The sequence below is a fragment of the Rana temporaria genome, chromosome 11, assembly GCF_905171775.1.
Source record: "Rana temporaria chromosome 11, aRanTem1.1, whole genome shotgun sequence".
Classification (NCBI taxonomy): Eukaryota; Metazoa; Chordata; class Amphibia; order Anura; family Ranidae; genus Rana; species Rana temporaria.
Window position 1 is genome coordinate 22,930,844 of NC_053499.1, and position 20,164 is coordinate 22,951,007.

Consider the following 20,164-nt stretch of genomic DNA (forward strand, 5'->3'; position numbering starts at 1 on the left):
AGCACCCATGCATTAGGAGCTCCTCCATCAAAGCGTCTCCGGGACCCAATTTTCATCCCACCGATAGAAATCAAGAAGATTCTCCTTTTTATTCTCAGTTGTGTCTCACATTGTAGAACATCAAAGTTTTTTTTTTTTTTTCCCCTGATCCTTTCATCATTTCTAATCAAATTTAAAGTCGGTCAAATAAGATTATTAACCACTTAAGCCCCGGACCATTTGGCTGGCCAAAGACCAGGCCACTTTTTGCGATTCGGCACGGACAATTGCGCGGTCGTGTGACATGGCTCCCAAACAAAATTTACGTCCTTTTTTTCCCACAAATAGAGCTTTCTTTTGGTGGTATTTGATCACCTCTGCGGGTTTTATTTTTTTGCGCTATAAACAAAAATAGAGCGACAATTTTGGGGGGGGGAAAGCAATATTTTAACATATTTTTGCTATAATAAATATCCCCCCCCCCCGAAAAAAAAAAAAAAAAATATATATATATATATATATATATATATATAATTTTGTGACAGGAAGTCAGGTAAATCTGTGGGTGTTGTCACAGACGGGACATACATTTCTGCCTTGTTTAGACAATACACCAATTGTTATTAGGCGTCGGCTGAAAAAGTAGCCAGAAAAGGTCTGAGGGCGTTGGAAAACTTCAGCTGTTCAGAATGAGGCAATTAAGACCTCTATAAGTAATCCAGAGGATTACCACTGATTTGCTGCATACTGAGGCTTTCTGAGTGAAAGAGCAGTAGCTGAAAGTCTTCTGAGGAGGTGATTAATTTTTCTGTGTGATAAAAATCAAAAGACTATTTGTTTTTCTGCTGTATGACCAGCACTGTCTGCCCAGCACTAGGCTGTGCCAGACTCCACAGATTCCTGTGTGGTAAAGATGGACGCCCCAAGTGGTCAGGGTTTATTTTATGTTTGATTTTGTTTATGCTGTTTGGATGCTTGCACTTGTTTCCAGCAAGATGGAAGAATAAACCAAAATCGTTGTTTTCAACCGTCATATATATATATATATATATATATATTAGTTTTTTCCTCAGTTTAGGCCGATATGTATTCTTATGTTTGGTAAAAAAAAAATCGCAATAAGCGTTTATTGATTGGTTTGCGCAAAAGTTATAGCGTCTACAAAATGGGGGATAGTTTTATGACATTTTTATTATTTTACTAGTAATGGCCGTGAAGGGGTTAACCAGGAGGGGGCGCTGAAGGGGTTAAGTGTGTGCTAGGGATGTGTTCTAACTGTAAGGGTGATGGGCTGTGTGTGATATGACACTGATCACCGCTTCCGATTACGGGGAGCTGTGATTAGTGTCCTGTCACTAGGAAGAATGGGGAAATGCATTGAAATGCTTCTTTACATTAGCATTTTTCTATTTTTCCTCACCGTGAGACAATTGTGGGTATCCCCGTGGACATCGAGTCCGTGGGACCCATGGTCGGACTCGTGGAGCTGTGGCGCGCACCCACAATGCCGCTCTTAAAGGGCCAACACATATATACGTTGATCTGCCCGGACGTGATATGGTCATTAAGCGGTTAATAACTCCAATTCTTCTTTTTTTATTTTTTTTTATTTGTTTTTAATTCTATTGTTTTTAATCTATTAGTGTAATGGTAGGAGACTTTTTTTTTTTTTTTTTTAGAGTTCTGAAATATAATATCATCATAGGTCTTGGCCTTCCACCAACCTGTGAAAGGAGAAGCAGCGACCTGACAAGCTTATTTCTCGCTCTCTGCTCCTATAGAAGCATGACCCTTGTCATATGAGCATTGCAGTTCAACTGATACCCCATCCTGTGTCTCCGTGCGCCCCCACCTCGCGATCACGTCGGGCCGCGCCGGCCAGTAATTGAGGCCACGGCTTTGCAGGCCTATGCCCTCCTTCTGTGATCTGGCGCCATCTTGTGGTGGCCGTTGGTTTTCTTGTCATGCCAGCAATGCTAATGGAGCTTCCCCTGTGTTTTCACTGCCATCTCCTTCCCTCTAATTAGAACCCCCAAACATTATATATATTTTTTACTCTAACATCCTAGAGAATAAACTGGCGGTCGCTGCAATACTTTATTTCACACCGTATTTGCGTAGTGGTCTTACAAGCACACTTTTTTTTTATATTGTGAAAGATAATGTTACACCGAGTAAATTGATACTCAACAGGTCACGCTTCAAAATTGCGTCCGCTCGTGGAATGGCGTCAAATTTTTACCCTTTAAAATCTCCATAGGCAACGTTTAAAAAATTCTACAGGTTGCATGTTTTGACTTACAGAGGAGGGCTAGAATTATTGCTCTCGCTCCACCAATCGCGGCGATACCTCACATGTGTGGTTTGAACACCACTTTCATATTCATGCGTTCGCTTCTGCGCGCAAGCTCGGCGGGACGGGGTGCGATTCTGGCTCCTAACTTTTTTTTTTAGCTGGCTCCTAGATTCCAAGCAAATTTTGTCAATCCCTGGTCTAAGCCAATCGGGAACGAGAATCTCGGATGGCTGAAACACTTGTGGACATTGTTGGATACAAATTAACCTCAGGTAAGTGTTAGGGGGGCTGATGGGGCTGCTGCACACAGAAGGCTTTTTATTCTAATGCATTAAAGCGGAGTTCCACCTAAAAAAAAATAAAAGCCAGCAGATTCAAATACTGCAGCTGCTGACTTTTAATAAATGGACACTTACCTGTCCAGGGTGCCCGCGATGTCAGCAGCTGAAGCCGATCAATTGCCCGGCTCTCGGCTGCCCCCCACCGCCATGCTCCGTGAGGGAATCAGGAATTGAAGCCTTGAGGGTTCTCTTCCCGGGTTCCCTACTGCGCAAGCTGTCTTCTGGGACCTGTGTGTCTCCCAGAAGACAGAGGGGGAGGACAGTGTAGGCGCCGGACATGACGTAGGTCAACGCTATCACTGCAGTGATCTATGCCAGGAAGTGGGAGTAAATGCCTGTATTATACAGGTATCTGCTCCCTCCTCCACCCTGAAAGGTGCCAAATGTGACACCGCACCGGAGGGGGGATTCCAAAAAGTGGAAATTTCGATTTGGGTGGAAATCCACTTTAAGATAAAAAAATCTTCTGCCTTTGCAACCCCTTTTAAGGTCAAATATTACAATACCCCTCCAGTCAATATACAATAGTGTTTGTCCTACCTGTTAACTCCGGGGTCCTATATTTGAAGTGAGCGGCTAATAGTAACTGAGGTGGAGGCAGCGCACAGATTTTTTCACTGAGGGGCAGATTCACAAAGATCTGCATCGGCGCAGCGTATCTGAGATGCGCTACGCCGCCGTAACTTACCTGGCTTTGGTTTGAATCCAGAAAGAATTTGCGCCGTAAGTTACGGCGGCGTAGTGTATCTCTCACGGCATAAGGGCGCGGAATTCAAATGCGGCGAGTAGGGGGCGTGTTTCATTTAAATGAAGCGCGTCCCCCGCGCCGAACTAACTGCTCATGCCCCGTCTGTCAAAACTCCCAGGGTGCATTGCTCCAAATGACGTCGCAAGGACGTCATTGTTTTCGGCGTGAAACTAAATGGCGTCCAGCCCCATTCACGGACGACTTACGCAAACGAAGAAACATTTTCAAAATTATACACAGGAACGACGGCCATACGTAACATTGAGTACGCCACCAGATAGCAGCTTTAACTATACGCCGGAAAAAGCCGAACGGAAACGACGTAAAAGAATGCGACAGCCGCTCGTACATTTGTGGATCGTCGGAAATAGCTAATTTACATACTCGCCGCGGATTACGACGTGAAGGCCACCCAGCGGCCGCCGGAAAATTGCATCTAAGATCCGACGGCGTACTAAGGCGTACGCCTGTCGGATCTAACACAGATGCCGTCGTATTTTGTTTGGTGGATACCAAAACAAAGATACGACGCGCAAAATTTGAAATTACGCGGCGTATCAACAGATACGCCGGCGTAATTTCTTTGAGGATCTGCCCCTGAGTGTCTATACTGATGTACATCTTTACACCTTTTTGGAGCCTTTTGTGTCGTCCTGGTTTATGAACTTTTTCCCACCGCTACACTATTGTATATTAACTAGTTTGAAGCTCTTAGTGAGGACTTTATAGTGGCCCTATGGGAGAAAACTATACTGATGTTATATAGTTACTTTTTGTGGATGTAGTGAAGACTCTTTTGGAAGGGGCATTGGTGTAAGTTGCACCCAGTAGGTTATTTTACCTTTACACACTGACCAACATTACATTTGTACAAACTAGTAGGTGGTAAATTTAATCTGTGAGGACGGGCAGCACTATAATGGTCACATCCAAACCTCTCTTTATGTTTACTTTACCCTCGCCCTTCTGTATGCATCTGACCGCGTCCAATCTCGGACACCCAGCCCTGTTTGCAGGTAACCGATGTGCGGCTACCTGAAAATAGCGGGCACTGCTATTTACAAGGGCCCGGATTCAGCTAGATTTGCCCCTTAGTTACGGAGGCGCAGGGCAGCGTTTTTGCCCTGCGCCCCCGCAAATTTCCTGCGCTACCCGCGATTCACGGAGCTAGTAGCTCCGTAATTGCGTGTGCGCTGTGTAAACTTGCCCTGCTTAAGGGCGCCTAATGTAAATAATCCCGTAGGGGGCGGGAATCATTTAAATTAGGCACGCTCCCGCGCCGAGCGTAGCGCGCATGCTCCGTCGGGAAACTTTCCCGACGTGCATTGCGGCAAATGACATCGCAAGGACGTCATTTGCTTCAAAGTGAACGTGAATGGCGTCCAGCGCCATTCACGAATCACTTACGCAAATTATGTAAAAATCGAACGTCGTGACGCGGGAACGACGGGTATACTTTAGCATTGGCTGCCCCTGCTGTTAGAAGGGGCAGCCTTACGCTAAACACGCCGTACGGAAACGACGTAAATTGCGTACGCAGGGCTCGCGCAACATTGTGAATCGGTGTTAGTATGCAATTTGCATACTATACACTGAGCACAATGGGAGCGCGTCCTAGCGGCCATCGCAAGAATGCAGCCTAAGATATGCGTGGCATAAGAGCCTTATGCCACGCAGATTTTAGGCTGCAGTCGGCGTTACGATGTTCCTGAATCAGGAGCATTCGTAACGCCGGGGCAAGTAAGCAATTGCGCTGTGTAACCTATGGTTACACAGGCGCAATTGCTTCTTGAATCCGGGCCAAGGTCACCTGTCATTTGCGGCGTTTTTGACTCTTGGTACTGGAAACCATTGCATACGGGTAAATGCCCATGTGAAGGAGACCATAGACTTCCCTACCTGCTGCTGTGACCAGCGTTGCCCCTTCCTTGCTCCAGTTTTCAGTAAATACCTATATATCTCAAATTACTTTATACTGACTCTTATCCCCTTTTTTTCTTTTCTATACAGAATCATTGAGCTGAATGGTAACAGCCCCCCACTCACCTACAAGAGATTTCAGACTATCATCAGCCGAATGGAGCTTCCTCGCCGACCTGTACCCAGCATCACACGACAGCAGATGGAAAAGTGCAGAGCAGAGATTAAAAGCACACATGATGACACCTATGGTGTACCGTCTCTGGAGGAACTCGGTATGACCTTTTTTGTTTTATTGTGCCCCTGGTAAATGCCCCAATCTAAACCACAGTTTCTCAATATTTTTTCAGGCAAGGCATGCTTGACTAGTATCCTTTTCCCTCAGTTTCTCTTTCTCACTCAGCCAATGTGAGTCCAGTGCTGATGGAGACGGGCAGGGGTGGGACAAACTGTGCAGGGGCGGGACAAACTGTGCAGGGGCCGGATGTCCTCCTTATCAACCAATGACCTCATTGGTTGTTAGGACACTGGTAGCTGGAAGGTAGTAATGGTGCACAATGAAAACCTTTTGGCTTTGTGTAACTAAAAGGCAGGCTTAACCCCTTCCATACCGGGCATTTTCACCCCCTTCCTGCCCAGAACAATTTTTAGTTTTCAGCGATGTTGCACTTTGACAATTGCGTGGTCATGCAACACTGTACCCAAACTAAGTCTTTGTTTTTTTTTTCCCCCCACAAATAGAGCTTTCGTTTGGTGGTATTGGATCATCTCTGCGTTTTTTATGCGCTATAAACAAAAGAAGAGCGACAATTTAAAAAAAAAACACAATTAGCCAGATTCAGAGAGAGTTACGCCGGCGTATCGGTAGATTCGCGGACGAAACTCGGAATCTGCGCCGTCGTAAGTTTAAGTGTATGCTCAAACTGAGATACACTTAAACCTAGCTAAGATACGACAGCCTGCACCGTCGTATCTTAGGGTGCAATTTTTCCGCTGGCCGCTAGGTGGCGCTTCCGTTGATTTTGGGGTAGAATATGTAAATGCCAAGATACGCCGATTCACGAACGTACGCACGTCCGTCGCAGTAAAGATACGCCGTTTACGTAAGGCGTTTTCCGGCGTAAAGTTATTCCAACATATAGCTGGCCTAGCCAATGTTAAGTATGGCCGTCGTTCCCGCGTCGAAATTTGAAAAATTTACGTCGTTTGCGTAAGTCGTCCGTGAATGGGGCTGGACGTAACTTACGTTCACGTCGAAACCAATACGTCCTTGCGGCGTACTTTGACGCAATGCACACTGGGATATGTACACGGACGGCGCATCACGTCGGGTCACCAAACATTTACATAAAACACACCCCCCAACCTCATTTGAATTAGGCGCGCTTACGTCGGCCCCATTTACACTACGCCGCCGTAAGTTAGGAGGCAAGTGCTTTGTGAATACAGTACTTGCCTCTCTGACTTAAGGCGGCGTAGCGTAAATACGATACGCTACGCCGCCTTAAAGATGCGGCGCCCTACGTAAATCTGGCCAAATATGTTTTACTTTTTTATTTAATAAATAACACAATTTAAAAAAATATATTTTTTTTTTCCTCAGTTTAGGCCGATACGTATTCTTCTACATATTTTTGGTAAAAAAAAAATCGCAATAATCGTATATTGATTGGTTTGCGCAAAAGTTATAGCGTCTACAAAATAGGTGATAGATTTTATTTTATAATTTTTTTTACTAAATGTGTTCTAACTGTTGGGGGGAGGGGACTCACAAGGGGAGGAGACCGATGTGTGTTCCTCTGTACTGGGAACACACATTGGTCTCCTCACCTCTGACAGGAGGTGGATCTGTGTGTTTACACACACAGATCCACACTCCTGCCGTGATCACCGGCAATCGCGGGCACCCGCGCCGGGTCACGAGCGGTGCCGCGGTCGCGCGTGCCCTAGATCGCCGGGAACACAGGACGTCATATGACGTCCACCCGGATCGAGGGAGGGTTCCTGCCGGCGTAATTTTACAATGCGCCGGTAGGGAAGGGGTTAATCAACCCTCTGGCATTTTGCCAAGGCACCCCTGAAGAGACCTAAAGGCACCCTGTTTGAAAAAGGCTGGTCTAAACGCTCCTGTGGACATTAGGTGGAAAGCTTGCCCATTAAGGCTCCTTTCACACAGGGGCACAGGGTGGACACTGTTATGATCAGCAGGGGGATCTGTCTGCTGATCAGTGCAGAGCAGACAGATGACAGGACCGTGTCCTCTCAGTTTATGCAGAGCGGGTATGGACTGAGCTCTATGGACCAGGAAGTGTGTATATACTATTTTTTAATACATTTTGACTTGATATACAAGTAGCGTCATGTCACAACAGAGTATAAAAGAGAAGAGAGGCGCCTCTAAGTGTAGCAATATGGTTACATTTAATGAAGGTACAACATTGAGAAACTCACATGGTTGAAGCGGCACATCCAAGTATGCAGGCATCCGGGGTAAAGCTGTCCACATAAAGCATCCTCCTCATCGCCATCAACGTCATCCCCTCCACGCTGCATCCACATGCGGTACAAGCCTCGCTTTCAGATCGCTCTACTGCAGGGTAGTCTTCCCGGTCACGATTGCAGACTGACGGCAGTGAGAGTCGGCGGTGCGGAGGATGGTCTATGTGGACATTAAATGTAATCCTATTGCTAAACGTGGAGGCGCCTCTCTTCTCTTTTTTGATACATTTGTGGATGGACATTTTATGGTTGCACAACCTGTCACATTGCTATAATAATTTTATATGGACTATAAACTGAAGGATTTATGAATAAATGGTTGTGGAACGAATCATTTGCGTTTCCATTATTTCTTATGGGAAGATTTGCTTTGATATGAGTGCTTTGGATTACAAGCATGTTTCCGGAACAAATTCTGCTCACAATCCAAGGTTTTATTGTACTTGGATTTCTATTTTGTTGTATACAATGTATGATGAAATATAGTTAATATCTGTATTGTAAATCTCTGCTTATGTTTTCTCAGGTTTCCCAAGTGACAATCCAGGAGCAGCAGTGTGGCCCGGAGGTGAAACGGAAGCCTTGGCCCGCCTTGACAGACACTTGGAGCGAAAGGTGCGTGTGATGGGAGGAATTTTGTGTGCTTTTTATCCCATACACATCAGCTGGCCGACTGTTAAGGCCCCATGCACACGAGAAGCAAATGCAAACCCATGTAAACCTCAAGTTTTCAAAGGCAAAAACCGCGAATTTCGCAACGTTTTGCCGCGTTTAGCGGCTTTTTACCGCGTTTGCGGCTATCAGCGTTTATAACTAAGACATTGTAGACCCTCCCAAAGCTTTGAAACGCAAAAACTTTTGCGTCTGAACCCAAAATGTTGCTTCTGAAAAAACGAGCCTAAACCCAACTGCTTTAACCGCTTCCCGACCGCCGCATGTAGATATACATCGGCAGAATGGCACGTACAGGCACATTGGCGCACCTGTACGTCCCTGCCTTTCCGCGGGTCGGGGGTCCGATCGGGACCCCCCCCCCCCCCACTACATGCGGCGGTCGGGTTCCCGCGGGGAGCGATCCGGGACAACGGCGCGGCTATTCGTTTATAGTCGCGATCGCTCCACGGAGCTGAAGAACGGGGAGAGCCGTATGTAAACATGGCTTCTCCGTGCTTCACTGTGGCGGCGGCATCGATCGAGTGATCCCTTATATAGGGAGACTCGATCGATGACGTCAGACCTACAGCCACACCCCCCTACAGTTGTAAACACACACTAGGTGAACCCTAACTCCTACAGCGCCCCCTGTGTTTAACTCCCAAACTGCAACTGTCATTTTCACAATAAACAATGCAATTTAAATGCATTTTTTGCTGTGAAAATGACAATGGTCCCAAAATTGTGTCAAAATTGTCCGAAGTGTCCGCCATAATGTCGCAATCATGAAAAAAAACACTGATCGCCACCATTAGTAGTAAAAAAAATAAAAATAAAACTATCCCCTATTTTGTAAACGCTATAAATTTTGCGCAAACCAATCGATAAACGCTTATTGCAATTTTTTTTACCAAAAATAGGTAGAAGAATACGTATCGCCCTAAACTGAGGGGAAAAAAATGTATATATGTTTTTAGGGGATATTTATTCTAACAAAAAGTAAAAAATATTGCATTTTTTTCAAAATTGTCGCTCTATTTTTGTTTATAGCGCAAAAAATAAAAACTGCAGAGGTGATCAAATACCACCAAAAGAAAGCTCTATTTGTGGGGAAAAAAGGACGTCAATTTTGTTTGGGAGCCACGTCGCAGGACCGCGCAAATGTCAAAGCAACGCAGTGCCGAATTGTAAAAACCCCTTGGGTCATTTAGCAGCATATTGGTCCGGTCCTTAAGTGGTTAAAACGCAAATAAACGTGAATGTATGGATGGACACTTAGGATAACATTAAATGTGTTCAGGGGCAGTTGAAAAAAATGCCCAAATGCCTCTGAACTCGAGTTTACCAGCGTCTCGCGTGCATGGGGCCTAAATGTCCTAGTGAGCCATATGGTGACCTAGTGGTTGGCCCTGGTGTGTTGGGTTTAGTTCTTGCAACTCTTGCCAGGGTCCCATTTTCTGCATATGGTTTATGGGTTCTCTGTTTTGGGTAGGTTGCTTTTTCAACGCTAACATTTGCCATAGAAATATCCTGATTGGCTATCATGCATTTGACTTGATGTATGTCCCTCTCTGGATAGGGGAGCTTTTCTGGTGTCATTTGTTTGAGGACTTACATTATCTGTGTCTGTTTCAGGCTTGGGTGGCCCATTATGAAAGACCCAGGATGAATGCCAACTCTTTACTGGCAAGCCCTACGGGTCTCAGCCCTTACCTGCGCTTCGGCTGTCTTTCCTGCCGACTCTTCTACTATCGGTTACGGGAACTTTATCAGAAGGTAAGTCCAACTGTCAGATGATGTCTTCAATAAATTGTTTCCCTGGTCACAGTTTGTAGGTCAGGCTTTTGCTAAAAAATCTGTAGGTGAGGTAGACTCTGTACTTGGTGCTTCCATTGCCAAATGTTTTACTGTGTTTTAAAGTGATTGTAAAGTCTAGGGCCCGGATTCAGAAAGGACTTACGACAACGTATCTCCAGATACGCCGTCGTAAGTCCAAATGTGCGCCGTCGTATCTATACGCGTATTCTGGAAACCAAATACGCCTGAATTTTGCCAAGATACGACCGACGTAAGTCTCCTACGCCGTTGTATCTTGGGTGCATATTTACGCTGGCCGCAAGGGGCGCTTCCGTAGATTTACGCGTCGAATATGCAAATGACCTAGACACGCCGATTCACGAACGTACTTGCGCCCGTCGCATTAAGCTACGCCGTTTACGTAAGGCGTACGTCCAGGCGTAAAGTTACCCCTGCTATATGAGGCGCAGGTAATGCAAAGGTATGGACGTCGGAACAAGCGTCGAATTTTACGTCGTTTACGTAAGTCGTACGTGAATGGGGCTGGGCGTAGGTTACGTTCACGTCACAGGCATTAAGCCGGCGTATGTTAGGGAGTAACTTCGACGTGATACTGAGAATGCGCGCGCATGCGCCGTTCGTTCGGCGCTTCATTTACAGAAGGTTTTTATCTTAATGCATTTATATACATGAGAGAGAGAGAGAGATATTCTCCCCTTCCCGCCCAGCATACGCATATATGCATCCTCGGCTTTCGGCGGTTATACAGGGATGATGCCCGTAGATGCAGGAGAATCATCCCGGTACCGTTGTTTAGAGTGGGCGATCGGCTTTCCAGGCATAACAACCTATGTGGCTAAAACCCGCTCGGCTGTTATACCAGAGGAGTGGGAGGGGGCACCCCCCTCCCCCTGCTCTGACTGGGCCTCCTGTCCCACCGGGAGACGTGATCCCGCAATTCCGGCGCCTTGTGACAGACTGGAACGAAGCCGTAAATGGCTTCATTCCAGTCTCCTGAATGTAAACACGGAAGCGACTTCACAATGTCACTTCCGGTTTACTCGGCTGCCAATGGTGCCGGATTTAAAAAAAAATATACAGTATTCAGAATCGCAGAGAAGGAAATTCATATGATTTTTTTTTTTTTTTTTTTGTCAACAGGTGAAGAAAAATAGCCCCCCACCTCTCTCCCTCTTCGGCCAGCTCTTATGGAGAGAGTTTTTCTATACGGCAGCTACCAACAACCCCAAGTTTGACCAAATGGAAGGGAATCCAATCTGTGTACAGATCCCATGGGACAAGAACCCTGAGGCGCTGGCAAAGTGGACAGAAGGAAAGACTGGCTTCCCCTGGATTGATGCCATCATGACGCAGTTAAGGCAGGAGGGCTGGATACACCACCTGGCGAGGCATGCTGTTGCCTGTTTCTTGACCCGCGGTGACCTGTGGAATAGCTGGGAGTGCGGGGTTAAGGTGAGATAGACGTTGTATCTAGATTAATCGTTTTACGGCGGCAGGTCGGCTCCCCTGCGCGAGAGCCCGTACAATAAATTCGGCTCTCGCGCAGGCCACTAGGGCCGCTCGCTCCCGTGCCCGGCGGGCGCGATCGCCGCAGGGCACACGCGATCTCTCGTTACAGAGCGGGGACGGGGAGCTGTGTGTGTGTAAACACACAGCTCCCGGTCCTGTCAGGGAGAGAAATGCTGATCTTCTGTTCATACCATGTATGAACAGAAGATCCGTCATTTCCCCTAGTGAGGCCACCCCCCCTACAGTTAGAACACACCCAGGGACATACTTAACCCCTTCCTCGCCCCCTAGTGTTAACCCCTTCACTGCCAGTGGCATTTTTATAGTAATAAAAGCCTTCACCTGATCACTGAAATAACCCGACACATCTGGTTAGACCCAGGCAAAAGCGTGAAATGGAGCTATAAGCAAACTTTTCCTTCAACCGTCCCTGTGCCTCTCCAGCTCTGGTCTTTGGCCATCTTCATTGGCTGGCACAGGATGATTGAATTCCTGTGCATGGTACACAGGAACTGTGCTGGCGATGTGAATTGAGCCGGTGATCTGACGATATGGTTCCTGTAAGGACTGCGCAGGCGCAATCCTTGCCGACGGAAATCACCGAACCTCCAGGGCGACGTGGAATTTGAGGTAAGTGGCCAGTCGGCCTCACGTCCTCGCTTCGCTCGAATGGCTCGCTACGCTCGCTCGGCCTCCTGGCTCTTTTTTTAACATCCTCCAATCCACGGGGATGTTAAGGAATGAGCCTGGATGCCGGCCGAGGTTCGGAGATTTCCGTCGGCAAGTCCTTACAGGAACCATCTCGATAGAGGAACCATACCGACAACTCACTGGCACAGCTCAGTTTACATGAAGGAGAAGACAAAGTGTTACTAAACCCAGTAATAAAATAGTTCATCTGCCCCTTTTTAGGGTGTAACATGTTCCAGCATCTGCAGCCTCTCCCCCCTCCCTGTGTCAGCAGGTAGAGGATCCACTCCCCACACCCGCTGTCACAGTTTGCAAACAGCGCAGTTGTGCGGGGCTCCGCCCACATGACCACATAATTCATTTCGTTTCCTGTGAATTAATGCCTACATGCCATTGCGGCTGATGGCTTGTATTTTCCAATGAACTAAAATGCTGCTGGTGAGCACTTTCATAGTCCAGTGATCTTTCTGCTTTCGGATAACTGCGTGCCCTTATCGACGGTATGGGCAGACTACTTTGCTGAGTCTGCAGTATTTGACAGCTGATCACGAGTGCAATTCTTTGCAAGTGCCTTGGGGGGAAAAAAAATAATCAAATTTTTTACCTGCAAAAAGGTGCATTTATTTATTTTTAGTTTTTTTTCAAAAGCTGTACTTATCCTTTAAAGCAAATTTAAATGCAAGAGCAAAAAATTTAATATATTGCAGCATACCAACTGCAAACACTTACCTGCTGTAATAATATCTTTATGGAGGAGCTGCATTGTCACCCTAGGACTGCAAGTGTTATGCCGCGTACACACCATCACTTTATGTGATGAAAAAAAACGACACTTTCTGTGAAGTAAAAAATGACGTTTTTGAAACTTCAATTTTCAAAGACGAAGTTGCCTACACACCATCGTTTTCTCACAATGTTCTTGCAAAGTGAGGTTACGTTCCACCACGTTTTACCATTGAAGCTCGCTTCATAAGTAGCTTCTGGGCATGCGTGGATGAAAAAACGTCTTAGAAAACGACGTTTTTTGCTACACACGGTCAATTTCTGTGAAGTAAAAAGTGCACTTTTGAAAAACGACACATAAAATTGAAGCATGCTTCAATTTTTTTTGGTCGTTTTTTACAAGACATAAAACGACGTTTTCCCCCACACACAGTCAATTAAATTGACGTTTTTAAAAACGTCATTTTTTTTCATCACATAAAGTGATGGTGTGTACGGGGCATTACGACTAGATAATCACACACACACACACACACACCTTCTTAGTGTTTATATACACTTTATACTTTTGAAAAAGGATTAGAAATCCTTTACATGCCTTGCATTTTTTTTTTTTTTTATCTCTTAAGTAATAATAATGGAAGGTACTGAGAGATGAAAAGCATTGCCTTTCTTTTGTAATCCTTCGGATTATTGACTCCTTGGATGTGATTTGCGAAAACTGCAGCGTTACGCAGGGAGGGTCCGTGTTTAGACAAAGCTGCTGACTGCCAATTCTTCTATAATTATGTTCATTAGTCTCTTTCTCTGTCTGCAGGTGTTTGATGAACTGCTGCTGGACGCGGATTTCAGCGTAAACGCAGGAAGTTGGATGTGGCTGTCATGCAGCGCATTCTTCCAGCAGTTTTTCCACTGTTACTGTCCTGTGGGCTTCGGAAGACGGACGGATCCCAGCGGGGACTATGTCAGGTGTGTGGTGATGCAAGTATTTGTAAGGACTAAATTGTGCTTATGTTTCCGGGGGAGGGGGTTGCTTCATTTTTGGAGCAGGTTTTTCTGTGCCTATATTTGACACGTGGAATTTTTATTGCATAACATTTTGACGCCAGTGCCGCCATGATGGCGTCTATCACAGTGAAAATAAAATGTGTTTTATAACCATGATGGTATTAAAGTTATTATTTGGGAAAAGATTAACCACTTGCTTACTGGGCACATATACCCCCTTCCTGCCCAGGCGAAATTTCCGCTTTCAGCACTGTCACGCTTTGAATGACAATTTCGCGGTTGTGCGACGTGGCTCCCAAACAAAATTGACGTCCTTTTTTTCCCACAAATAGAGTTTTCTTTTGGTGGTATTTGATCACCTCTGCGGTTTTTATTGTTTGCGCTATAAACAAAAGACTAACAATTTTGAAAAAAACACAGTGGGGTAGATTCAGATAGAATTTACGCCGGCGTATCCATAGATACGCCGCGTAAATTCAAATCTGCGCCGGCGTATCCACTTTCTGTATTCAGAAAGCTAGATACGCCAACATTAGCCTAAGATACGACTGGCATAAGTCTCTTACGCCGTCGTATCTTAGGGTGCATTCTCACGCTGGCCGCTAGGTGGCGCTCCCGTAGTTTTCAGCGTAGAGTATGCAAATTACCTACTTACGCCGATTCACAAACGTACGTGCGCCCGGCGGCAGTTTTTTACGTCGTTTGCGTAAGTCGTTTTCGTCGTAACGTTGCTCCTGCTATTAGGAGGCGCAGCCATTGTTAGGTATGGACGTCGTTCCCGCGTCGAAATTTGAAAATTTTACGTTGTTTGCGTAACTCGTCCGTGAATGGGGCTGGACGCCATTTACGTTCTCGTCGAAACCAATGACGTCCTTGCGATGTCATTTAGCGCAATGCACGTCGGGAAATTTTAGGGACGGCGCATGCGCGGTACGTTCGGCGCGGGAACACGCCTAATTTAAATGATCCACGCCCCCTACCCGGATCATTTGAATTAGGCGGGCTTGTGCCGGGGGATTTACGCTACGGCGCCGCAACTTTACAGGCAAGTGCTTTGTAAATCGAGCACTTGCCCGTAAAACTTGCAGCGGAGTAACGTAAATGTAATACGTTACGCCGCCGCAGATTTGCCCGATTCTGCGTGAATCTGGGCCAATATTTTTTACTTTTTGCTATAATAAATATCCCGTTTTTTTGTTTTTTTACTAGTAATGGCGGCGATCTGCGATTTTTGTATATAAATATGCATTAATTACTGTATAAATGTGACTGGCAGGGAAGGGGTTAACACTAGGGGATGATCAAGGGGTTAAATGTGTTTTTTATATAAAAAAAATATATATATATATATAATGTGTATATGTATGTATGTATGTATGTACCGTATTTACCGGGGTATAGCGCGCTCCCGCGTATAGCGAGCACCCCTAAAGTTGCCCGAATTCCTGTGGAAAAAAAGATGTTTTGTACTTACAGTTTTGGTGTCTTGCGCGGCGTCCATCGGGGGCCTCGTCGGGTCCGGCGTCCGTCTGCGGCGTCGGGTCCGGCGTCCTTCTGCGGCGTCCTCGCCGCTCGTTTCCCGCGCCGAGTTTGAATACTGCGCCGACATATACCGAGCGCAGTACACTCGTGTATCGTCAGGCAGGCTCGGCAACTGTCGCGATGACGTCCTGTACGCTCAGGACGTCAGTGCGAGAGGCGCCGAGACTGCCCAAAGATACACGAGTGTACTGCGCTCGGTATATGCCGGCGCAGTATTCAAACTCGGCGCGGGAAAGTGGGTATCGGCGTATATCGCGCACCCACGATTTTGCCTTGATTTTCAGGGCAAAATAGTGCGCGGTATACGCCGATAAATACGGTATGTGTGTTTTTGGGTACGTTTCCTAAATTGTTTTCCTCTTTGGCTTGTAGACGGTACCTGCCAGTGCTCAAAGGCTATCCTTCCCGTTACATATATGAGCCATGGAACGCCCCGGAATCTGTTCAGAAGGAAGCCAAGTGCATTGTGGGTGTCGATTATCCCAAACCCATTGTCAACCATGCCGAAGCCAGCAGATTGAACATAGAACGCATGAAACAGACCTATCAGCAGCTGTCTCGCTATCGAGGGCTCTGTGAGTATCCAGTACTTTCTCCAAAGTCTCCTAAAATCCTTCCAACTCGAAATTGAAGTTTGGTCTTTCAGCATAAGTTGTTTACAGTCTGTAAAACGGTGTATGTGGTGTTTATGTTCCTCTTGTGGACTACTTAGCTGCATAAAGTACAGTGGGGTAGATTCAGCTACATTTGCGCTTTTTTTACGGAGGCGAAGCGCACCGTTTTGCCGCTGCGCCTCCGCAAATTAACTGCGCTACGCTCAATTCACCCATAGGGGATCATTTAAATTAGGCGCGTTCCCGCGCCGAACGTAGTGCGCATGCTCCGTCGGGAAACTTTCCCGACGTGCATTGCGGCAAATGACGTCGCAAGGACGTCATTTGCTTCAAAGTGAACGTGAATGGCGTCCAGCGCCATTCACGATTCACTTACGCAAACGACGTAAAATTTAAACTTCGGAACGACGGGTATACGTAACATTGACTGCCCCTGCTATTAGCAGGAGCAGCCTTACGCGAAACCCGACGTACGCAAACTACGTAAACTGCGTACGCAGGGCTCGCGTAGGGTTGTGAATCTGCGTTAGTATTCAATTTGCATACTATACGCTGACCACTACGGGAACGCCCCCTAGCGGCCAACGTAAGAATGCAGCCTACGATACGACGGCATAAGGAGCCTTATGCCAGTAATTTCTTAGGCTGCAGTCGGCGTAACGAGGTTCCTGAATCAAAAGCAATTGCGCTGCGTAACTATGGTTACGCAGACGCAATTGCTCTTTGAATCTACCCCAGTGTATGGAGTAAGTCCGGATGAAGTTCTAATCAGGGAAATCGCTGTTCTGCACTGAAGCTGATGATGCCAAAAAAGTGGGGAATGGTGCCAGGCCTTCCTTCATTTTTTTAGCATAAAATCTCAGTACTTTACGTGCTTACTAATGTAGTGTGCAGTACAGTGAAACCTCGGATTGCAAGTAACGTGGTTAACGAGCGTTTTGCAATACGAACAGTGGCCCGGATTCAGTAAGATTTGCGCATAAATTACGGAGGCACAGGGCAACGATTTTGCCCTGCGCCCCCGCAAATTTGCGCCGCTGCCCTCGATTCACGGAGCAGTGGCTCCGTAAATTGCGAGGGCGCGCCGGCAAAATTGCCCGGCGTAAGCGTGCGCAATTTAAATGATCCCGCAGGAATCATTTAAATTAGGCGCGTTCCCGCGCCGATCGTAAAGCGCATGCACCGTCGGGAAACTTTCCTGACGTGCATTGCGGCAAATGACGTCGCAAGGACGTCATTTGCTTCAAAGTGAACGTGAATGGCGTCCAGCGCCATTCACGAATCACTTACGCAAACGACGTGAAATTCAAATTTCACGACGCGGGAACGGTGGGTATACTTTAGCATTGGCTGCCCCTACTATTAGAAGGGGCAGCCTTACGCTAAAGACGCCGTACGGAAACTCCGTAACTTGCGTACGCAGGGCCCGCGCAACTTCGTGAATCGGTGTTAGTATGCAATTTGCATACTATACACTGAGCACAGTGGGAGCGCCCCCTAGCGGTCATCGCAAGAATGCAGCCTAAAATCTGCGTGGCATAAGAGCCTTATGCCACGCAGATTTTAGGCTGCAGTCGGCGTTACGATGTTCCTGAATCAGGAGCATTCGTAACGCCGGAGCAAGTCAGCAATTGCGCTGCGTAACTATGGTTACGCAGGCGCAATTGCTCTCTGAATCCGGGCCAGTGTTTTTAAAAAAAATCCTCACTCGGTTTGCAAGTGTTGTCTCGCAAAACGAGCAGGATTCAAGCCTCTGCAGTGTGCAGTACCGCGTTTGGCCTGAGGTGGGAGGGACGCCAGATCCGTTCGGAAATGCTGGGAAAAACTCGGAAATTCTCAGTTCCTGAGTCTTTCCAAGGTTTTCAGAGTTGAGCCTTTCCAAGGCTCTCCTGTGCCACCCCACCACCTCTGGCCACATGCGGTATTGCATTCCATTGAAGTCCATGCGGAACAAATTATATTCGTTTCTATTGTTTTCCATGGGGAAACTCGCTTTGATATGCGAGTGCTTTGGATTACGAGCATTCTCCTGGAACGGATTATGCTCGTAATCCAAGGTTTCACACTATCAGTTTTATAAGAGAAACTTTTTTGCCTTTTTTTAGGTATTTTAGCCTCTGTGCCATCTTATGTGGAAGATCTCAGTGGTCCTATGGCAGATCCAGCTTCCTCTCAACAAGGGTCCTCTGATCCAGGTGAGACATCCCAAAACTTTTAGCTCCCCAGTGACATTATCATCATGGCTCATAGAAACTGAAAGCACTTTGACAGTCTCGCAATTTAAGGGAGGATCAAAATGTAAAGTTCTTATCAAACAGATATAATAAAACCAATTCAGTGGTATACTGAACAAGCCAAAAGAGAACAAAGAGATGTTCATTGTTAACGTTTATATTTTTATATATATATATATATATATATATATATATATATATATATATATATATATATATATAGGGCGGCCTCAGTGGGCGGAGCGGTCACCGTCAACTTGGACATCCCGACGCCCATCTTGCACCACCCTGAACAGTAAGCCAGCAGCTGACATCTTGTTACACCCAGCCCATGTAGTTCAGGCTGGGTGTAACAAGATGTCTGCTGATACTTACTGATACCTAGTGCAGGGTGTACCAAGATGGGCGCTGCCTCATGTCATTTATTGCTGCATTTCAGTGCCTGCCTATAAGTGCCAGCCACCTGTCAGTGCCCATAAGTGCCATCTAACAGTGCCAGCCACCTTTCAGTGCCAGTGCCCAAAGGTGCCACCTATCAGTCCCCATCAGTCAGTGCCCATCAGTCAAACTGTCACATGGCATTAAAAAAAAGAATCGGTATTGGTGGGGTACATGAAAAAAAGTATCGGTATTTTGTACTCGGTCCTAAAAAAGTGGTATCGGGACAACCTCAGTTAAAGCGGGGGTTCACCCAAAAAAAATGTTTTTAACATTACATTCAGCCGAGTTGTCATAATGACAATCTGCTGTTTTTTTTTAATTTTATCCCCGTACATACCGTATTTTCACCGCCGCTTCCGGGTATGTCTTCTGAAGGACTGGGCGTTCCTAATTGATTGACGGGCTTCCGACCGGCGCATACAGCGCGTCACGAGTTGTCGAATGAAGCCGAACGTCGGTGCGCAGGCGCCGTATAGAGCCGACTCGCAGTCCGGCTTCTTTCGGCAACTCGTGACGCGCTGTATGCGACGGTCGGAAGCCTGTCAATCAATTAGGAACGCCCAGTCCTTCAGAAGACATACCCGGAAGCGCCGGTGAAAATACGGTATGTACGGGGATAAAATAAAAAAAAAAAACAGCCGATTGTCATTATGACAACTCGGCTGAATGTAATGTTAAAAAATTTTTTTTGGGTGAACCCCCGCTTTAAGACTCCTGATTTTTTTTTTTTTTTTTTTTTTTTTTCATTTGTGCTCATTGGTAGTAGAATATCTGTTGCCCAAGCAGGGGTTTCTACCAACAAACAAAGGAAACAATATTCAGCCTTCTGGCTCTGTTTGCAGCTTTATTGCTCCCACTTGGTACCTTTTGGTCCCCCTGACCATCAAACACATCCCAGTACTTGTGCACCAGCTGCTGTAACTCTGTCAGCTTGGCTTTGTATTCTGCATATTCACGGTACATCACGTTTAGTGCTACATTTCATCCACTTCCTTATTTAGAATTTTTGTCACATTCTTATGTAGCTGCTTCAATCTTCATATATAAACGTTAAAAGTCCAGTTTTTTGCAGTGCTTTGCTCTTTGCTTATAAAGACCATTGAATAGAATTGTGCTGTTCATTCTATCCGCGGAAGCAATATAATTAG

At 46.2% G+C, this 20,164-nt stretch overlaps 1 protein-coding gene across 1 annotated transcript in view; it reads left to right on the top strand.

Annotated features, from left to right (window-relative positions):
- Positions 1 to 20,164, top strand: part of CRY2 (cryptochrome circadian regulator 2) — a 64,299-nt gene that overhangs the window by 18,222 nt on the left and 25,913 nt on the right. Inside the window, exons 4-10 of the mRNA XM_040328163.1 lie at positions 5,375 to 5,559; positions 8,310 to 8,398; positions 10,073 to 10,213; positions 11,396 to 11,707; positions 13,995 to 14,146; positions 16,100 to 16,302; positions 18,447 to 18,536. Of these exons, the coding sequence (XP_040184097.1) occupies positions 5,375 to 5,559; positions 8,310 to 8,398; positions 10,073 to 10,213; positions 11,396 to 11,707; positions 13,995 to 14,146; positions 16,100 to 16,302; positions 18,447 to 18,536 (1,172 nt within the window). The remainder of the gene's footprint in view (positions 1 to 5,374; positions 5,560 to 8,309; positions 8,399 to 10,072; positions 10,214 to 11,395; positions 11,708 to 13,994; positions 14,147 to 16,099; positions 16,303 to 18,446; positions 18,537 to 20,164) is intronic.